The sequence below is a fragment of the Meleagris gallopavo genome, chromosome Z, assembly GCF_000146605.3.
Source record: "Meleagris gallopavo isolate NT-WF06-2002-E0010 breed Aviagen turkey brand Nicholas breeding stock chromosome Z, Turkey_5.1, whole genome shotgun sequence".
Classification (NCBI taxonomy): domain Eukaryota; kingdom Metazoa; phylum Chordata; class Aves; order Galliformes; family Phasianidae; genus Meleagris; species Meleagris gallopavo.
The window spans coordinates 18,851,338-18,872,162 of NC_015041.2; the positions used below are offsets into that span (position 1 = coordinate 18,851,338).

Sequence of the window (20,825 nt, forward strand, 5' to 3'; positions counted from 1 at the left end):
TTTAATGTTTTAACAGGTAATGCATTCACATGCATTTTTAAATGTTGTTGATATTCCTATCAGTAAAGTACTTCTCTGCAGCAGTTACATGCTCTGCTGCGTGACTAAAGGTTTTAAGTTAAATTCAGATTTAGAGCAGAAGCTTTGTTTGGTCCTAGCAGTCTTAACTTCCACTGATTTCGATGGACCTGTGAATGCTGTACATCAGCAGCGATTCAGAAAAGGCTGATAGTGTTTTCCGATTCTAATGAATGTTTTGGCTGTAGAATAAAATCGTCTGTCAAACATCTTGAAAACAAAAAAAATTAAATGTTCCTTTGGAGTTGAGAAAAATAGAAAGAATTTTCATTCTTTACCTATCTCTTTGCCTTCCCTCCCTTTGAGGAGAGACCTTTCAAACATGTGTTCTTCTATCTTAAAATGCTTGTTCAGAGTGGTGCATTCGCCTTTCCTACAAGAGGTTGAAAGTACAACGGTTGGTATGAGAGCTCCCTCTGTAGGTTTCACTTCAATATGAGCTTCGGAAAACAACAATCCCACTTCTTGACTGTACTTCACAAGCACATTCAGTTGAATAGCTTTACCGAACTATGAAAGTCAGGACTTTATTGAAAGAAAAACATCAATTTTACCTGTGGTCAAAATGTAAAAGAAATATGACAATATTATACATCTATTTTAGTTATATTTACAAAAACATTGCTTCTAATTTGAATAGTAGCCTAATGAGCCACAAAAATGAAGTTACTGCTTCTGAAGTACAAACAAATCAGCATTTTCTTTTTTTGTAACTACTTTCAATGCTTGTAGATATCAGAGCTGTCAGACTGCAGAGGTGTGGCTATCATAGCAACGTGAATTTCTCAGAGTTCTGTGCTATGGCATCCTGGGGGTATTGTATTCATGTGATAACTACAGAAATTCCGAGTAAGGAAGGGGCAGGATATTGGAAGATATTTCATAAACATAATTTGGCAGAGGGAAAAAAAAGAAAAAAAAGAAAATTTAAGCCAGTTTTTTAGACAATCAGCAGGTTTCTCTACATCTGGTCAGTAATCTTACAGACCTCACAAAAGGCAGTATGGTTGTTTAGAGTAATAAGGTAGCCATAGTGCTTTCCTTCATGCAGAAACGTTATTATTAGGAAGAATTAAACCCCTCCCCTCCCCCTCAAAAAGGAAAAGCTAGCTTTCTGTGAAAGGACCCATGCTCTTAGCTCTATCTAAAAATTAAAGCCAACAGTTTTCTAGAGAAGACTGGGTTGGAGTGAAGCCTGCTGTAATTATTAAACTACATGCCAGCTTCTATGTGCCTTACGCTACACGCAGAATACTTTCCTAGGCAGATTTCTAAGACACGTGTGTTGGAACGTCACTGATAAGTCAGCAGACTGTCTCTGGGCAGAAGCTTTCCATATAGTTTCCCTTTGGCTCCTCTCCACAGGAGCCATTCTTTTTGTTCATTCTGGCAGGGAGCATTGCAACCCTCTCAGGGAAAGTAGTTCCAGAAAGCCACTGCCTGTGCAAATGCTGCGTAAAGGCTATCAGTACCCATTTGTCTTACCTGCGTATACAGGGAGAAGCCAACAAATTTCTGTTCCGTGCTGTACACAGGAAGCAGGCATAATTCCTGTTCTTGTGACAGCTGTGCTTGGATGCCAGTGGGGAGGCTGCTGGCTCGTGGACAGGTGCTCAGTGCTGCGCTACTTCTTGTACGGCACTTAAGATTATGAAACAGTGACAACACAATTTATCACAGCAGTTGTATGAGACTGTGTTATTATGAGATTTCTTTCGAACACTTAAGTGGTCTTCTTCAAGAAACCAGCTGGACTGACTGAAACTGAAGTGGGAGTAATAGCAAGTTTTGGGATAATAGTACAGTTTCATATGGACTAGTCTACATATGTAAATACCACTTGGCAAATAGCTATTTAATAATTAATCTATATCCAGTATTCTAAAAATTGTGTCCCCTGTTCAACATTTCTCACATCTTCAACATAGAGGAGTAGAAAATTACTGGGCTGAAATTGATGATACTTTAAAAGGACATTTTAAGCTCACAACACAAAACATACATCAGGGATTATAAAAGAAATCTTTATGTGAGTTGGCATCTGAGCATGTGGCTTTCAGAGTTGAAAACGAGGCTTACATCCATGCGTAGGAGAAAATAGTTTGGTTGGGAATTAATGGAACGCTTATGGTCAGTACTGCAGTTAAACACTTATTAACCAGTTTGAGACTGTTACTGAGGTAATGGCCCGGAAATATTTTAGAGTATTTTCCTTGGGTGTCACTGCTCTTTCTCTGATTTGCAAGTGGGAGAAGAATTTTTCCAGCAGTTCGATTATATGCCCTCCATGCTCTTGGGAAAAAAAAAAGAAGGGATCTGAAAATGAGAGGTGCTTCTAGTTCGTATTCTTATGCTACTCAGAAATTTGTGTTTGCAGAAGAATATATAAAATGTAGAAAACAAGGCCAAAGAAGTTTTAAAGAAAAGCGGCTACCATTTTTGCTTCTCAGGAATTAAATAGCAGTAGAAGAGACATGCTGTATTCTTATCCGTATGCTCAAGCCCTCAATCTCATTCCCAGTGATAAGGGTAAATCCAAACATTCCTTGAACACCTCCAGGGTCGGTGACTCCACCACCTCCCTGGGCAGCCCATTCCACTGCCTGAGCACTCCTTCAGAGAAGCAGTATTTCCTAATGTCCAGCCTGAGTCTCCCCTGGCACAACCTGAAGCCATTCCCTCAGGTCCTATCACCAGTTACATGAGAGAAGAGGCCAACCCCAGCTCACTACAGCCTCCCTTCAGGTAGTTACAGAGAGCAATAAGGCCTCCCCTGAGCCTCCTCTTCTCCAGGCTGAACAATCCCAGCTCCTTCAGCCGCTCCTCATAAGGCCTGTGCTCCAGACCCCTCACCAGCTTTGTTGCCCTTCTTTAAACCCGCTCCAGGGCCCCAATGTCTTTCTTGCAGTGAGGGGCCAAAGTCTTGTAAGTTTCCGTTCTTCTGGTAGTGATAATCTTGTGATTAAAGAATACTTGTTTTCAGGAGAAATCGGTGGATTTAGGTTCAATCAGAGAAGAGAGAAGAGTGTTTTTGTTGATCTGCGTCTGCTTACGAAAGTGCTTTTGTCACTGAACAGGAAAAGGTCCTTGTTGACATTTGAAGTGGCTTTATTTTGCACGGATTCCACTTCACACAGAGAACTTATGAGGAAATGCCCTGCAGGTGGAAGACGCAAATAAATTTCTCGCTTGTCCATTACTAGTTGTTTAAGTGCTTATGTTCAGGACTGAAAATTGTTCTCAGAAAGATAAGTTTAGGCATTCAGGAAATTCAGACACTTGAGCATGCTTCTCTGTGTATCTGGCTCTCAAGGGGTTCAGCTATTAGAGGAAATGAGCAGCATTTTGAGTAGGTAAATTTTGGATCTGGATGTTGATTACGGCAAGTTTGTGGAACTCCACATGCTTTGAAACCCCATTACCGGTAAGGGTAGCTCAAAGGAAATTACTGTATTCCAATAATTCCGTGTGATGGGGGGAAAATTGCATACGAATGTCATGCAGTGATTCCATGGTGCTGAACTGGAAAACAGTGTTCAGTGCACATGGAAGCAAACTGCAGAACAAATCAAAATAATACAAGCCCCCACAAGAAGGCCACTTATTAGCTAACTATGTATTGTATTCTTCTTAGTTATCAGAGAACTAAAAACAAGAAGATATGTCCTAAAGTTTAAGAAGTTAAAACATTATTCGAGAGGAAGAAAGCATTGTGTGTTCTGCTTTTTCAGTATTTTGCTCGATGTTTGTGCTATAATTGGTTAGGTGAATTCTAAGAAGTTACATATACTCCTCAGACTGCATCTTACACCAAACATCAGAATTTTACTCTAACATTCATCCAGATTTGTGGCACCTCTTTTACAGAAAATGATGAAATCATTGGGAGGCATCAATGTAAGACAAAGCACTAGATACTGGACTTGAATATGCTAGTGTAGAACAAGGTTCTTCAGAAGAATTACCCCTGATTTACATTCAAACAAACTGAATTTAAATCTGAGCTATATTGGTTAATATAAACTTGGTTAATACCAGTATAGTTACAGTAGAAACTGCTCTTGCCATCTGCCCCTTTGAAAGGAGTGCCTGTGAAATGTATGGTTCTTGCATATGCAGAGAGCTGCCCATTTCTCATCAGCTAAGTGATTACAGATGAAATGAGTGCGATTCATTTAATACGTATGTTGCTTAAAAATGGAAGAAACAGCAAACACAACTGCAGAGGCTGTTGAGATATAACCTTGTTAAACCAGTAAAAGTACCATGCATCATTGCAAGATAAAAAGTAGTATAAAATGTTGTAATATACCTAGTAGAAATATTGGAGCAGTCATCTGAAAATTTATCTTCAAAGTATCAGTGGGGAGGGATTGCTTTCTTGTTCTGCTTCAATAGTTTCATTCTGTATCAACACTAAGAGGCAAAAAATACTACCACAAATACGCTTCAATTTTTCAGCAAATGCAGATATCAGTTTCGATGCAGAACATTGGATGTGATTGAAAGGCATTGCTCATATTATAGTCTATCCAAAGAAAGTAAAGCCCCTGGATGGGCAGATTTATTATCAAGTATACGGTTCTGAAGCAACACAATCCACAGTAACTGCAAGGTGTGCTCATTGTTTCCTACATTTTTGATGAGTTCTGCTTGTAACAGAGCAGGAAGTGGGACCCATCTTTGGAGCTTTCCACCAAGCCCGTATGATTTCTTTTCAGTTCTCAGTCTTTTCCAGCCTTTTCACCTTTTTTCTTTCCAGTTTGGCTGCATCCTTTGCTTAGTAAGCATTCTTCAGCAAGCTGACTCTACTGTGATTCTTCACAATTTTCATTAGCGTGTACAAACATCAGTAGTCTTCATAGATAGGCTGAGGAAGTGCAGAAATTCTGTCTGGCCAGTTCTTGAAACCTTCACAATCACATTTGATTTCTGATGTCACTGGAATGGACAGTAATTCTTGAGGAAAACCACATGGTTTCTCTCTCATTATAGGAAGATTATGGCAAGTCCTTGCATAAAATAGTCCTTAGAGCATTCTCCCTTCTTCTGCCCGTTGAGCCAAAGGCATAGAGTTAATTTGAGGCCCGTCTTTTTCTGTTTTCCCACCCCAGAATATATCTGAGCATTTTCTTTCTTAGTGTATAATTTTATTTCGTGTTCGGGAGCATTTTCTGAAGGACCGTTTAACCACAGGAAATGAAATCAGTGTAAAGAATGCCAGCACTCTTTTTATTGTGAAAGCATCATTTATCATTCCATGATGTGTGACGGTGAAATGGCCAAAATCCTGACTCTTCCATCTTATCACTTACTGCTCTCTTGAAAGTGCTTTGGAATGGGCATTGAGAATCTATTTCTCGTGTTATATCTGAGTGCATGACTTCTTTAGCACTCACAGAAACAAGTGAGTTTAAAAAGCAGCATGTTTATGCCAGTGCAGCATTCTCAGCTCACAAAAGTGAAATTGAATGTGCAATTTTACAGCTGTGTTTGAGAATTGTATCCTGAATCTAAGTAAATTATTTCCATAGTGTCCAAAGCAATTAATTGGAGGAATGAGATTACAGATCCTGTTGTCAGAATTGTTGGTATGGATAAACCCTAAAAGACAGCTTCTATGAAACAAATCCCTAACTTCCCATTCTCCTCACAGTGTAGTAGCAGCACATGGCTGATATTATAAACACTGGGATAAAAGGAAATTCAAGCAGAAACTGTAGAACGTAATGGACTACAATTGATTAGTTTCTGATTAGGGTTCTGGTTGTGCCTCTGCATGATCCAGCATATGTAACATCAGCTGTGACTATGAAAATGGCTCTGCAGTTTCCTTGTGCAGCTGCATCAGGATCAAGGGTAACTGAATGGATGGCAAAAGAGTATTTTCTGGTATTACCAGAAAATATTTCCTCAAAGATTCAAAAGAGAAAGAAAGAAATCGCTCCCTTCTTTGACAGTAAGTACCTTTTACAAAGATCCAGAGAAGAAGATAAGGACCATGCAGTCTTAGCAAAGACAATCCAGTTTTGATATTTTATGTGCAGGGCTTTATAGAGATAAAGAATTCATAGAACCACAGAACGGCTTGTGTTCAAAGGGACCCTAAAATCATTTAGTTCCAGCCCTCGCGCCATGGGCAGGAACACCTTCCATGGCGTCATGCTGCTAAAAAGTTTTAGAAACAGGTCAGCAGAAACTGCTTTTTTCATCATATCTTTAGTAATTTATGAAGCAGATTATGATATGCTTACTTGCAGCAGTAGAGAGGTGGATTTGATGCCCCTCAGGTTCTTCCAGTCTTGCACCTAACAAAAATTTTCTCCTTTTTTATTGCAGCCCAGAAGACGGTGAAATTCATCCTGAAATCTGTAGACTATATATCCAGTTGCAGTGTTGCTTAGAAATGTACACAACGGAAATGCTCAAGTCCATATGTCTGCTAGGATCCCTGCAGTTTCATCGGAAAGGTATTAAACTGCACAATTGCAGAGGCACTGATTTAAACACATGAAACGTTTGTCAGGAAAAGTTTGGGTATTTTGAAAGACAAAGCACCAGACTGTAAAGGAAGCTATACCACTGAAGCCTGTTAGATATTTCCATTTCATTTAGGAAATAAACTATTCAGTCAGCAGAAACTGGTTACTTTATGCATAATGACCATGCTGACCATATTGAAAGGAAAATGGAGAAATGGAGATAATTTACTGAACAGGTCACTCAATAGCTTGGGGATTATATCTGGTCTACTTGTAAGTACTTTTTTCCCAGATAATATCCCAGCAGAATTCACCAGGTAAATATAAGACAAAGTTCTTATTCCGCAATAAAATGTATACATTTCCTGAAATGTCCTCTAGTGCATTTTTTATATCTAGCTACGTGGTATAGCTAACGCCATGGCACTTTATATTATGAAAATAATAATTAGATGCTTATAATTACTGAATTGAGGTTTTTATCATGTTTCTCAACTCAAAAAGAAATCCGTAAAATTTAAAGAGGCAGAATGAGCAGAGCTGTCATATGCCAGCTTCTAAAATGAATCATCTTTTTTTTTTAAGACAAAATATTCTACATTTCCTAGCATTTGCTACAGTTGTCAAGGCACTCTCTCTAATAGTTTGAGGAGACCTGAGTAACTCAAACGTGTCTGTTTCCCCTTTGCCTCTGGAGGAAATCAACATGGTTAACCTAAAGTAAACTCCTGTCACATGTCTGGAGTTGAATAAAACAAATTAGAGGACTACAACGTGAACCAGCTTTTTTGCTATCTAGCAATACTTCTGCTATGTATTGGTACCTCATCCGACCATAAAGAAAGTTATGGTAGCTGTTCTGCCCTTGCTGAATGGAGTTAATTTTTTTCCTGTATCCATAGAAATAACCACAGTAACTTAGCTCCAGCTTTCTATGACATCCTTTGAGGAAAAAATCGTAATACGCAAAAATCATAAAATCACAGAGATTTTAACACATGAATTGAATTGTGGAACAGAGCCAGCAGAATGGTGTTCTTACACATGAGATGCCTAGATATTTACAATGCTTAGAAGTATTGTAAAGGCATCGTTCAACATGAGAAGTTCTAGGTACAAGTATTTTTTTACTATGATGGTCTGTTGGATGTTGTTTAATCTGTTGGATTTAGTAGTAGTTTGTTGAGTTTTTAAATCTCCCGTAAGTTTTCACCAATTTATATTATTATAGGGATTAAAGCAGTAACATGCAGGCTGTTTTGACAAACCTGCAGTTAATAAATAATGATACGGGAACTGCTCTCTTGACCAAGCGTTATCAAATGAGCAACAGAACAGATAAAGCTAAAGCAGTGATCTGATGCTGATGCTCTTTTCCCCAGAGGAAGCATGCCAATGGAAAACAGATGCTCTTCTATAAAACACCATGCTAGTTTGAAAGCCTTGGCTTTGGCTATTTTCCTTCTCTTTCTCAGCACCAAACTTCTAATCTCTCCTTATCTTTCTGTTCTCCTGAAGAAACAATCCTGAGTGTACTGAATAGTATGTATCAACCTTCCTGTACAGAGATTTCTTTCATATTTACAGTACTTTAACTTACTGCTGTCATACAACCTCTGCTAGAAGAGTCAGACAGTCTGTTATTTTTTTGAGACTTTACAGTCACATTGGGGCCAAAAAACGTAAATCTTTCCAGCTGTGTTATGCAGTAAGTAAACTGAGGTAAATGCTCTCTAATAAATTTCTTTGTGAGGTACATACACCACCAAAGTCCTATGCTGAAAACAGAGGAGAGCCACAAAAGTGATCCAAGGGGTGGAACGCCTCCCCTGCGAGGATGGGCTGAGGGAGCTGGGGCTGTTCGGCATGGAGAAGAGAAGGCTCTGGGGAGATCTGAGAGTGGCCTTTCAGTATCTGAAGGGAGGCTATAAGGAGAGCAGGGACAGTTCAGCAGGGTCTGTGGTGATAGGACAAGGGGAAATGGTTTCAAACTAAAGGAAAGGAGATTCAGACTAACCATAATGAAGAAGTTTGTTGCAGTAAGGGCGGTGAGGCACAGGCACAGGTTGCCAAGAGAGGTGGTGAATGGCCTGTCCCTGGAGACGCTCATAGGCTGGACAGGGCTCTCAGCAAGCTGATTTAGCTGTAGGTGTTCCTGTTTATTGCTGGGGAGTTGGATTAGATGACCTTTGAAAGTCCCTCCCAACTCAAAAGATTCTGTGATTCTACGCTATGACTGCAGAGTTCAACATTCAGAAAGTTTGCAATTGCTAGAAGGAAACAGGTCCGAGTAGCTTTATTTCATCTTGCTGCCTAATTCTGATCATGCACTTTGTTACTCTGTTCCACAGTCCCAAGGCTCCTGGCTAGCTAAAACGTACTTGGACATTTCATCTTTTTTTTACTCTAATTGTTCAGTGTCACACGTTGTACTTATTGCACATAATTTTGTCATAAAGGCAAAATTGCTCTGTTCTCAGACCTTTCTTGGAAACTCATACACTGATGGAAATGTCTCCCGGACTGCCTCGGGTGACGCAGTAGCAATTTCTCTCATTGTAAATGGGGAACAAGGAGTGATTAAAGAAAAGAGCGCTAATTTAGAATTTGAGATTGCAGCATATGCTATGCAGTGATGTGTTTGCGTTTGGAGTAATTTCTCGGTAACTTCAGTTGCAACTGAATGCTAAGAGTCTCTGAGTGGAGCAACCATAGAATTTAAAGTACTTTATTAGTAACTATTTTGAGAAGCTGGGTTTAAGTAACTCGTACAGGGTCAAATGAAAACTCTGAGTTGGAGGAAGTTATGTAAGTCTAGTTTTCAGTGCAGCACTGTGTCTTTCTGCATTACCTCACATAATGGCTTTAAAGGTCCTTGACCGCCATTCTGTCAGAACAGGGTGACAACAGTAAGTTACCTCCTGAGGAAATGGCAAAAATGAGAGATGTGCTCATGTTCCATCTCTTCCAAGAAATATTCTGAAGTGTCTTCTGCATCAGTATTACACTGTGGAAGAATCTCTGGAGAGAGTCATCTTTCTCAGACTTTGCCAAGCAACAGATGAGTTCACTTAACTGGGATCTGGAGCTTCCCTTCTTGTCTTTGTTTTGCTTTATTTGCCCTCCTTCGTCATCTGAGTAAAGCTTTGAGCCTTAGGGAGCAATGACAAACACAGATCTTGAAGAATTGTACAACAGGCAAAATACTGACAAATTCTCAGACACATAAATTGAACTATTGTTTATATAAATCAAAGTCTGTCCAGGTATCGAAATCCATCCAGTTCAGAAGATGCAGACTTCTCACTCTCGAATCAGTTAGCCACTCCTTCGTCATCTGAGTTACAAAGCTTTGAGCCTTAGGGAGCAATGACAAACACAGATCTTATACTTGTTAATACTTTTTAAAACGTGAATTGTGGTTTCATGAGATTGAAGATACTCTGAACTAGCTTAACTGCCTCTGAAATGTTTACAAAATTCAGCTCTCATTTCTTTACATGTTGTATGTCTATCTTATTGCTATTGCATGTTACCAGTATTGACTATTTTTCTGATTAAACAAACAATCCTGGCTTAGATGTCAGATATAAGAGGAAATCTCTGACATAATTTCTGTCTATGGGAGCTGCTGGATGCAATGCTAATGGTCCTTTTTCTAAAATAATACTGATGTTTCCTAATATCCTGTACTGAGAAAAACTCAGAATTATATCACAGTTCTTACGTGTGTTCCAGCATATGTTGCTATATCCAGTCGCAATTATTTTTTGCTCTTAGATTTTCACTTATACCTCATAAAGCATGTCATTGCATTTGAATGAGTAAAAATAACAAATAAACGAGCTTTACTGATTCACGTATAGATCATAATAATGTATACATTTCCTTGTAAGGAACTCTAAATTATTGCTATAATCACTGGATCATTATAGCATGTCACTGTGGAAGTGCACATTCCCAAAGTCTGATGCCTGTACGTGTTTACATATAAACCATAAATTTATTAGAATCATTTACAGATATAATTGTCTTGTTTATTTATGTAGTTACGCATTTTAGAAAACATTTTAAGAAATCCTAGGCTGCAGACTGCAATCATGTTGTTATCCAGCTTTGCGATATTGAAGCAAGGTACTAATTTTTCCGACTGGGGAAGTAAGCCTGTACAACAAATGAAAGGTAAGAGGGAAGAGAAGTTTTGAAGTTAAAAATGAAAAGGAGGTGTTTTCCAGAATATAAAACATGCTGTAAAATAATTAAAGGTAACTTGGATGTGCACAGTTTAAATGTAGCCATTTATACCGAGTGTGAACAAAGTAAATCACTGCTTATGTAGTTGTAAGGCAGTATTATTCTTATGGTCCTGAATCACATTAATCTGATATGTAGTTTGTAACTTGTTAAAATAAAAACGTACAACCATGGAGAGGTAATTCCTGCTGTTAGGCGTAGTAGAACTTGTGTGAATATCTATGGGAAGAAGGAATCCAGAGTTCATTACATCCCCAGAATTTCACACATCCCTGTATAAAGTGGTCTCAAAGTCTTATCCTGTGTCTTTTTCATGTCTTAATATATAAATAGTTTCTCAGGATAACATATAAAATTCTTTAATGCTTGTAATGTACATTTTATTTATTCTTACCACAAGTCTGCATAGAAGACTTAGAGAAAATTAAATAGTCCAGTCACAGTAACTGACTGGTACAAACATAGCTGAGGGTGGAAGGATACCAACACTCGGATACTAGAGTGGTGACTACCTGGTGAAATTCTATGACTGCTTGGATAAGCTGGAGGGGAACTGCATACTACGAACAGAATATACTATGCTTTTAGTATATTCATCTCATTGCCACTATTGTTGAGAATTATTTCAAATTGCAGATAACTTTGTATTATGTATCACACCAAAGTTCATATACAAGATACTTGATTTTCCAGCATGTATTTTGTGACACATTTATTTCCTTAAAATAGTACCTAGAAGAACTAGAAGACTACAACAAAAATGACAAAAAGAAACTTTCAACTCATTGAAGGGTTTTTTGTTGTATTTGGCTCTATTAGTTTAAACTATAACTAGCTATGAGGAATCTGTGATAGACAAATAGGCAGATTTGCATTATACAAGTTTATATGAGACACAGGTGGAGAATAAGGGTAAACACACAACAGAGGATGACAGAAGTGAACATAGAGGTCACCACAGGAGCAGTAATGAGCACAGCAGGGGAGAGATGTCTATTATGATATAGATATAAGTAATGAGATATGTTCTATATCCTGATTCAGTTTACAGCTTCAGTTACTTAATTCAGTGAATTTTATTTCACACAAAAGGCGATGGGACAAGTAAAAATGTATGCTGAATGAGAGGCTAGGAAATTAAAAAGTACATCGTTTAAATTAAAATTTCATCAACAGTAAAAAGAGCCTCGTCTAGTGGCACAAACAGCCACCGTATGTCGATACCTCTGAAAACACTGTATGTGTGATCAAACTTCAACTGAAATTAAGAAAGTCTCTCCACTGACAAAACTGAAAGTAAAATTTAGGGTTTGTGTCTCTATTTTAAGAATGAATAATACAAAAGACATCCTCCCACATGGTATAAGGGTGAGAAGATTAAAGAGCTTTTGTTTCCCTCCGGTCTGTACTATGTAGGAGAAATGTTAAGCCTGAGTCATATACATTATTCAGGCAAAGCTTTTATTATTAGCTGCCTCCTTAACTGTTTTGAAGTGATTCAGTTGCTCTGAAATTCAAAGAAAACTTCATGAGTTGTTCACAGTACAACAGAAGTATTGTAAAGAGCTCTTTTCATTTGAACAGAAGTCTGAGTCGTTCATTCTGCTAAATCTGAAAGAGCTTGCCTTTTTGCTAACAAAAAGAACATTACAGTCTCAGTAAGTTTGTTCTCAAGTTAGGAGAAAGAATCTTTACTGTTATTTCACCTGGAACTACTACTGTTTCCACTGAAACACCTTTCTTATCCCTGAAGGATGCATCTATAGACAAGATTGTTCTTGACAGTATGTCACCAGAAGTCAGGGGACAGTTTCAACGCAGCAATTCCTAATAATGGCAGAATTAATTAAAACCTGTTGCACCAATTACATCTTGTGATATTGTTTCTTTTGGGGCAACCCACTTTTACAGAGAAGTGGAAAGTGAATTATTCTTAGCAGCATGTCGTGTTACATGCTTCTGGGAAGAGTGATGAATAGTGAAGCTTACACAAATGAACAAAAATTGTGCAATATGAACTACCTTAAAGTAACAGCATAAGCTGCAGTTAATGACTGAAAATAATTTGAAAGTTATGCTATTGTGGCTTAACGTGGCAAGCAGCTGAGCACCACACAGCCTTTCACTCGCTCCCACCATGGGGAGGGCGAAAGAACTGGAAAAAGGCAAAGCTCATAAAGACAATATAATAAGACAGAAAAGGAAGGGAAAATAATAATAATGGTATGGAATATAATATCCCTTTTGCCACTTTGGGTCAGTGTCCTGGCCGGGGTAGTCTTCTATCGTTTGATGGGTTGAAGTGGCTCACAGAGGGCGAAGAAAAAGTTAGCAGAGGATGCCAGTGCAGGCAGCAGAGAAAGGGTACAGGTCATAATTTGCTTATATCAGGTTATGCCATCTCTTGGAATCACAGTTAGATTCAAGACAGGAGGTAAGAAAGGTGGAAGCAGGGAATGGCTTCCTACTGATTTTAAAGAATAATGAAAGCATTAACTAAATATCTTTTGTGGTATAAATAATGTCTAATTTGACATTCAAACAAAGAGCTAAGAGTTATTTCTTTTAGCAACAAAGGCATGATTTACCGGAATACCATCATTTAGAGAACCTGCCTAATGTTTTTTTTTTTAGAACCAAAAATGTCACGGGTTTTTTAAACAGGTTTACAAAGTATCCTGTTTGTGATGTGGAAGAGTAGCATAGCTTGTAAGTGTAACATGGTTTGTAATCTTAGTCTCAGAAGAATGAGTCTAGTAACCACTGCTGTATATTCTTCCTTTTCTTTATCAAACCCTATCGGAAGTACTCAGATTTGTCCTGATGTGAAATTTTTTCAAATTGCAATCGTTGTGAGATGAAAAAAACATTTCCTAGTCAAATCCACAGTAGCACCGACTTAAACTTTGTTTTTTCCTCTAGCTTTAGAACAGTTTGTTTTGGTGTTTTTTCTTTCTGAGGTTGTTTACACTGTTTTGTGAAATAACTGAAAGTGGAAAATATTTAATTTCTTAATAATACAATCAAATACAAATTGAAATTTCTCATTTAAATAATACTTGCAAAAAACAATTTGTCCCATCATACTCTTTGTATCAGATCTGTATTTGACACTGTAGGCAGTGAATACCAACTGGCTGTCCACAGCAAGTTGGAAAAGAGACCAACAAATCCCACCAATACTTAACTCTCTTGCATTGTCTTTCATAGTCCCCACCTTATCTCCCATTCTCTCCCAGACAAAAACCCAGGCAGATGAAATCTCCAGATAGTTCAAACTCTCCCTTTTATATAGTAAACATGAATTAGTCAAGTGTAAGCATGGAAAATCAGAATATATTGCATACTGAGCTGAGAATGGTGGCAGCTACGCACTGTTATTTAAATCATCACATTAAAAAAATGCATGTTTTCATCTTTTATTTTTCCTTAATACTGCAGTAATACTAGGAGACATGGATTGCAGTGTTCTATAATGTTAGAGTTTTCAAAGTTACTTTCAGAATGTGCACTCTACTTCCCTACTTATTTTGTTCTGTTTTGTCCACTTTTTCTTATTTCATGTCACATATGAGTCACTGGACTTCAACTGGAAATCTTCATAATACTTAATAAGTACAATCTGAAGCTCCACATATGCCTCTGTAGGATTTCTCTTGATCTAGTTTGGTACAAGTACCACATAGCACTCTGATTAGCAGATTGGTGTGGCCTGCACTCTTTTCTGAGTAGTTCTTGCTCAGAATTTGTATTCACAAATTTCCCTCATTTATGTCATTTAAGATTAATCCCAAAACATCAATGACATAATCTGAATTTACATTTATTAATAATAGGAGTACATGTTTGTTTGACTATTTTAAAGGAAAAGAGCCTTGTGCCCCATCCAAGATCCTGGATACTAAAGTGGAGGAGAGCTCCGAAGTCCCTATTTTAGAAGACACATTATCATCACCTACAGATATTCAACAGCATTTATGGCAGGTTTCCACAGACATTGAAAACACTGAGAGGTATGTGTAGTATTTCATCCTTAAATAAAGCAAATTAACTTCTAGGGTTTATTTAGTCATTTACAGTTAGGCCAATGTTGCCACTATAAAAGATGTTAGTAAATTAAATAGCTGTTAACACTTTTGTTACATTTAACATATCTGAAAGCAACTCCTAAAAGAGCAGAGAGAAGTGTCATCCTTAATTTGGCTAATTATCAGAGGGTGTCTGTCAAAACCAAGGGGTGGGAAATTATGGTGTTAGTAGGCCATGTTCTCTTAAAGGAAGAGCTTCTGTTTTATCTTACGTGACTTCTGATTTTGTACCTGAAATCTGCTGGCCTGCAATCATGCATTCATTAATTGAAAATGCAAAATGCAGTTCACTTCAGTTGGCTCTGCCCATAGTTATGAGTGTGGATTCCTTAGGAGGTGAGGGGAAAACTGTCCATTGGTACATCAGGGTGGATTTCTCCTACTCTGTTAGCAGCAGTTGAAAGATGAAATTGAGACCCTTTAGTAGGAAATAATCCTAAATCCCCAACATTTCTTTCTGAGATGAAATTTTGTTATCAATACTTTCTGCAAATTTTCTGCTGAAGTTTTCCTTCTAAGAAGAGTGAGACAGCCCCATTTCTAAAACTTTCACTTAACACGCAGGGAGGTGTAGTGACATGAGGTGGCTACATGTGTAATTGCCTTTTAAACAGCAAAACACATTAATGGCACAAGCTGAAAATGCCAGGAAGGTTAACGCTAGTAATTATGCTAATTGTAAAATAGCCTAGCTTAAAAAAAGGACTCCCTTGTTTTGGTGCACACCATCTGATATATGTATTTGGACCATATACTTGTCCAATAGATCATTGTATTATTTGGTCTGGTTTAGTGTTTAATTATTTCTGCATATAAAGATACACTGTGAGCTTTTCTCCATTCAGAGTCTTCAATTGCTGTTCTATCGCATCTTATTCAACATTTTTTTCCACAGAGATATGAGAGAAATGAAAAACCTTTTAAGTAAACTCAGGGAGACTATGCCTTTACCACTGAAAAATCAAGGTAGGTTTTACGTTTTCTTCCTGCAAGGAAAATTAAGGTAATTAAAGGTTTTGACTACTATTAGATCTGAAAAACCTAGGGTGGCTTTTTATTTTTTCCGGAAGAAGTAACAGAAACAAAAATCTAGATGAAATCCTTTCCCTACTGATTCAATGGAGACAGAATTTAATATGTGAACTTGGTCTTCTCAAGTTTCATTTGAGAATATTACTCTTCAAAGTACAGTATTCTGAAAGCTTATAAATACAGATATATATATAACATATATAATATTATATTATAATAATGTATCTATAGATAAAATAATAGACTTTTCCTTATGAGATAAAGGTAGCAGCACAACTAATCCCCTGTATCATGAAGCTTTCTTTTTCAAATGTAATGAAGGCATAAATTGCACAGAGAGAGCATGCTGAGGATCATGCTGAGTGATGGGGTTTGCTTTACCATTGCAAGTCTTGTTGCTTCTGTATCATGACTTTGTGATAATGAGACTCTGACCTTATGCAGAAGAAATACTTGCCTAGAATTTAAAAGGAGTCAACATGTAAGGTAGAAAGCTATCCAGACACAGGGTCAGTGTTAGGGTCTCCTATTCTTGATGTGCCAGAATGTTCCAGTATTGAAGTTTTGAATGGAAATTCTCACTGATGTGTGCAAATAGCCACTCAAATTATTTTTTCCATCTTTAAATTAAGTCAGAATATAATGTTAATATCAAAATTTTCCAAGTTGCGTGTCTGCAATGAAGGTCCCAAAATTATTTATCATTCAGTTTTATTTGGGATCCTAACATTATTCACCCAAACAGGAATATTTTGGCATAATTCTCACAGTACTTGAGGAGTCATTTCCTTAAGGTTGCATCACTGAACTTATGTTCTTGCCAAAACTTCTATTGCGCTATCATGGACACCTCATAACTAGCATACTAAGGCTCCTCTAGAAACTTCCGCTTATTATTTGTTCTGTGCTTAGAACATAGAGTCTCCTGCTTGATCTCGTAGGTAACAGTAGAACACATAATAGACGTACTCCTTTATGAGAGTGTGTGCATACATGTTTATATTAAAATGTGTCTGTTCTTTTTATAACAGATGATAGCAGCCTCCTAAACTTGACCCCTTACCCATTAGTAAGAAGACGTAAGCGAAGATTCTTTGGACTGTGTTGTCTTGTCTCAAGTTAAAAGATTAAATACAGAAACACCAAGAAAATCAAACATTGGTTAAACTACTGTCATTTCACCTCTGAAAAGAATGTTACTACTCTTCATTATAAAGTATACTTTCTATGCTGGCCTATTCTTTTTCTCAGCTGCTCTATCCCCCTTTGCAATATAAGGGTTTTGAAGCTTAAAGTTACAGTGGCGAAGAACTAGCTGCAGAATAGATCTAGCATAACTAGGAGTGTTTATAAAATGTCTAAAAGTATGTTTTGCATGCTTACTTTGAACCACTCAGAGAAAAGACATATGGATTATGGTTAATAGATCATTTTAAAATTTTTTATTGTTTGAACTACAGCTGAAAGTTTGTGCATAGTACAGTATTCTAATCAGTATCATATTGAAATACTTGATCATATTCTAACAGTCTTTAAGCATAGAAAAATGTTTAACAGCAAAAGTATCGAAGTTCTAAAATATTTAAACACTATCAGAATTTGCACAAAATCTCCATTTGCTTTTTGTGCTCTTGTTCATATTTAGTCTTCCGCACTATCTCAATTAAAAAGCTTCATAGAAAAATATCTTAATTTACACAAAACCTATATGAAAATATTTAGAACTTGCAAATACAGAGAAATCATTCAGCCTATATACTGTACGATACATAGAAATAAGGTATTTCCTTCTAAGTCTTTAGAGATACTTTTAAGTATCTCTATCTAGTTTTTAGGTATCTCTAAAAGCTTTTGAAAAAATAATAATTTATTGAAGTGTAGCAGAATAAACAACATAAAACACAACACCAACCCATTTTGTTTCCAATAGAATTTAAAGCATGGTATCTGCATATCACAAAGTAACTCCTATAGGGCATGCCAGAATTATCTCAGACTGTAAGATACTAAACGTTTTACATTGTTAATAAAGTTTTTTATTTAAATTAAATGACTTGTTTCTAGAGATATTTCCAGAACATATGGGGATTTTTTTGTAATTTTACTGTAAAAAAAACCTATGAAGTTTTGGTAATTTTTCCATTTCAAGATGTATGTTTACAAAGAGACAGAAAATTACAATTAATATATAAGTGCTAAAATGACTGCTAGTAGAAGCAATATATATGAATAAGCCAGAGTTGTATTGGTATTTCAGGATGATAGACACCAGAACTAAACTTGCACTAGACAGTAACACTACAAGCCCCATGACAATCTGTAACTACAGTACCAAACATGAAGGTGGCTATGAGCCTGTCTGCTACTCCACCGTGAGCCAACACATTAACAGGAACAAAAATCCTTCTTGCTGCATGAGGGTTTAGTGGTCTGTAAGGAGGAAATGTTCCCTTGTCACAGAAAACACCTCTGGAGTTAGATGCTCTGTGTTTTTTGTTGGTAAGACACTTTTAGAAGCAGTTTGTTACAGAAGGCTGTTCACTGAACTATATATGGCACCTACTGAATGTGTCTCATCTAACTGATTTTTCTACCAAATTTTTCTCTTGAAATGCTGTTTACCGAAAAAGAAAACACACCCTTGATAGCAGTGTTAGAGAACTGCATGGCCCAAAACCTGAGATCTAATTTAATTCCAAGATGAGAAGGCAGGATTTATTCTTTATGAGTAAGTGATCCTGTCAGTCATACCATTTAGATTTAGGAAGTTGTGTAACTGAGTTTATAACATTTCTCTCAAAGTATACCTTTCTTTTCAAGCAGATATAGCAGACAGATGTTTTTTTCCAAGTTGTAGTCATCTGCTCGCCTTTCAGCCTTTCAGCCTTTCAGCCTTTCAGATTGCTCCAAAAGTAATGCCTCCTATTTATTTCCGTGGAAACGATAACAGCTACAAAGAGTACAATAGCACTGTTTGATAGAACAGAAATTCTCAGCTACAAGACAGTTTTTCAACACAGTCACCACTGTTAGCTATGTATTTTTGTCTGTGATTAGCAAGAGCCTGCATGTCATACCAGTGAAAATGTGTACAAGCAAAAGTGACTCACTGTTTCACAGCTATGACAGCACTGTCGCCATGAAAATGTTGCCATGCAGTCCATATTTCATTGGCCCAAGCAGATGGAAGTCAGAAGGCACCAAATCCAGACTATACAAAGGATGTGGTAGGACAGTCTAGCCAAGACTGGCAACATGCTCAAACTGGTCTTCACACTTGCATGGGGCCTGGCGTTATCATATTGCAAGAGAAAGACTGACTTCTTCTCTCACTTGGCTCTGGAAGTTCAAGCCTTCAGCTCGGTCAGCATCGTGATGCAGTGGTCAGTGTTGATGTTTTGTCCAGGTTCCAGGAAGTCCAGAGGATCACCCTTTCCTATCCCAAAAGACAGTGCACGTGACTTTACCCGATGAAGGCTGCGTCTTGAACTTTTTTCTTCTATGGGGAATTGCACGTGTCACCACTCCATGGACCATTGACTCATAGTGGTGACACCATATCTCGTCACCAGCAATGACGCAATCCAGAAAACTATCACCTTCAGCTTCGTATTAGTTCAGTATGTTCTGACAAACTTGCATATGATGTTATTTCTGTTCCTGTGTGAGCATTTATGGAACCCTCCTGGCACAAACTTTGCAGTATTCTAATATTACCATTATTTTTTCCAATGCCTTGAAGCCAATATTCAGCTCCATACACAGCTCCCTGGTTGCTCCAGGATCCAAATGGATCTTCATTTTGTGGTGTGACAGGTGTGCATGACATCTGGACTGTGGCTTGTCTTTCATGTTACTGCTACCACTGCTGAAACACCCACTGCCTCGCTGTATCTACATTTAGTTTTGTCTCCATAAATGTTCAGACTCTGCTTTGTCAGAGAGCCCCTCAGCTGCTATCTGTCACATGGCAACAATGTGTAATGGGATATTGGTGAGAAGGTTCAACCTCTGGTGCCATATCACGAGCATCCGCCATGGGCCAACAGAATAAAATAGGAGGCATTACTTACAGAGCAGCCCTTGCATATTTTTGAATAATTAACCCCAAATAATTTTAATGCAGTGAGGACAAATACATCTAAAATGTCCTCATAGAAATTGTGTTTCTATAAGCAAAATGAATTCCATCAAAGGAACGCATGCCTACATACTCTAAGAGCGTTTAGCAGAAAGCACAATAACATTCTGTAAATAGCACAGAGAAAGGTAACTGCAGTGTATTTTATGATTTCATGTCACAATCTACTCTTCAGAGTATAATGCATTTATCATAAGAATAGCTGTATGCAGTCACAAAAGTGTGTGCTTGTGAGCATGAATGTGTATCTAAGAAGCATGGAATCAAAATGCATAGAAAGATTATTTTCAAAATCTATTTTCCTCACAGCAATGTCCTTATTAACCAGATTCTGCTTTTCTGTAATAAATAAAGAATGTCCAAGAGATAGTTGCACTGTCATGTTTTCATTAAAAGTCTTAACTGATAGACGTGCTCAATAGCTCCATCCCCAACAATGGGTTTTGCAGCTATGAAAATGAAAGAAAATTTTGATCTCTAATGGCTATTGAAAATGCTACTTGGGTAGGTGTCTCACTCCAATTTATAGGAGGCAGAGGAGGTTCTTTTAATATCTGTATACCTGGCGAGAGATTAAGAAACAACGGTTCAAATGTTGGTCCAACCAGTTTATTATAAATCCTAATCAGGGAGACGGGGAAGAGAAGGAGGGTGATATGAAAGATAGAAAAGAAGCAAGAATCGTGTAAAGCGGGGATAGTCACCACCAGGATCCGATAGTAGTCCCGTTGCACGGCGTTTTGAAGGTCT

At 37.6% G+C, this 20,825-nt stretch overlaps 1 protein-coding gene across 1 annotated transcript in view; it reads left to right on the top strand.

Moving 5' to 3' along the window:
• The window catches only part of RGS7BP (regulator of G protein signaling 7 binding protein), a 58,655-nt gene extending 38,211 nt beyond the window's left edge, over positions 1-20,444 (top strand). Inside the window, exons 3-6 of the mRNA XM_031557256.1 lie at positions 6,418-6,548; positions 14,680-14,827; positions 15,798-15,868; positions 16,966-20,444. Coding sequence (XP_031413116.1) covers positions 6,418-6,548; positions 14,680-14,827; positions 15,798-15,868; positions 16,966-17,057 — 442 coding nt within the window. The 3' untranslated portion in view covers positions 17,058-20,444. The remainder of the gene's footprint in view (positions 1-6,417; positions 6,549-14,679; positions 14,828-15,797; positions 15,869-16,965) is intronic.
• Positions 20,445-20,825: the final 381 nt, after the last annotated feature.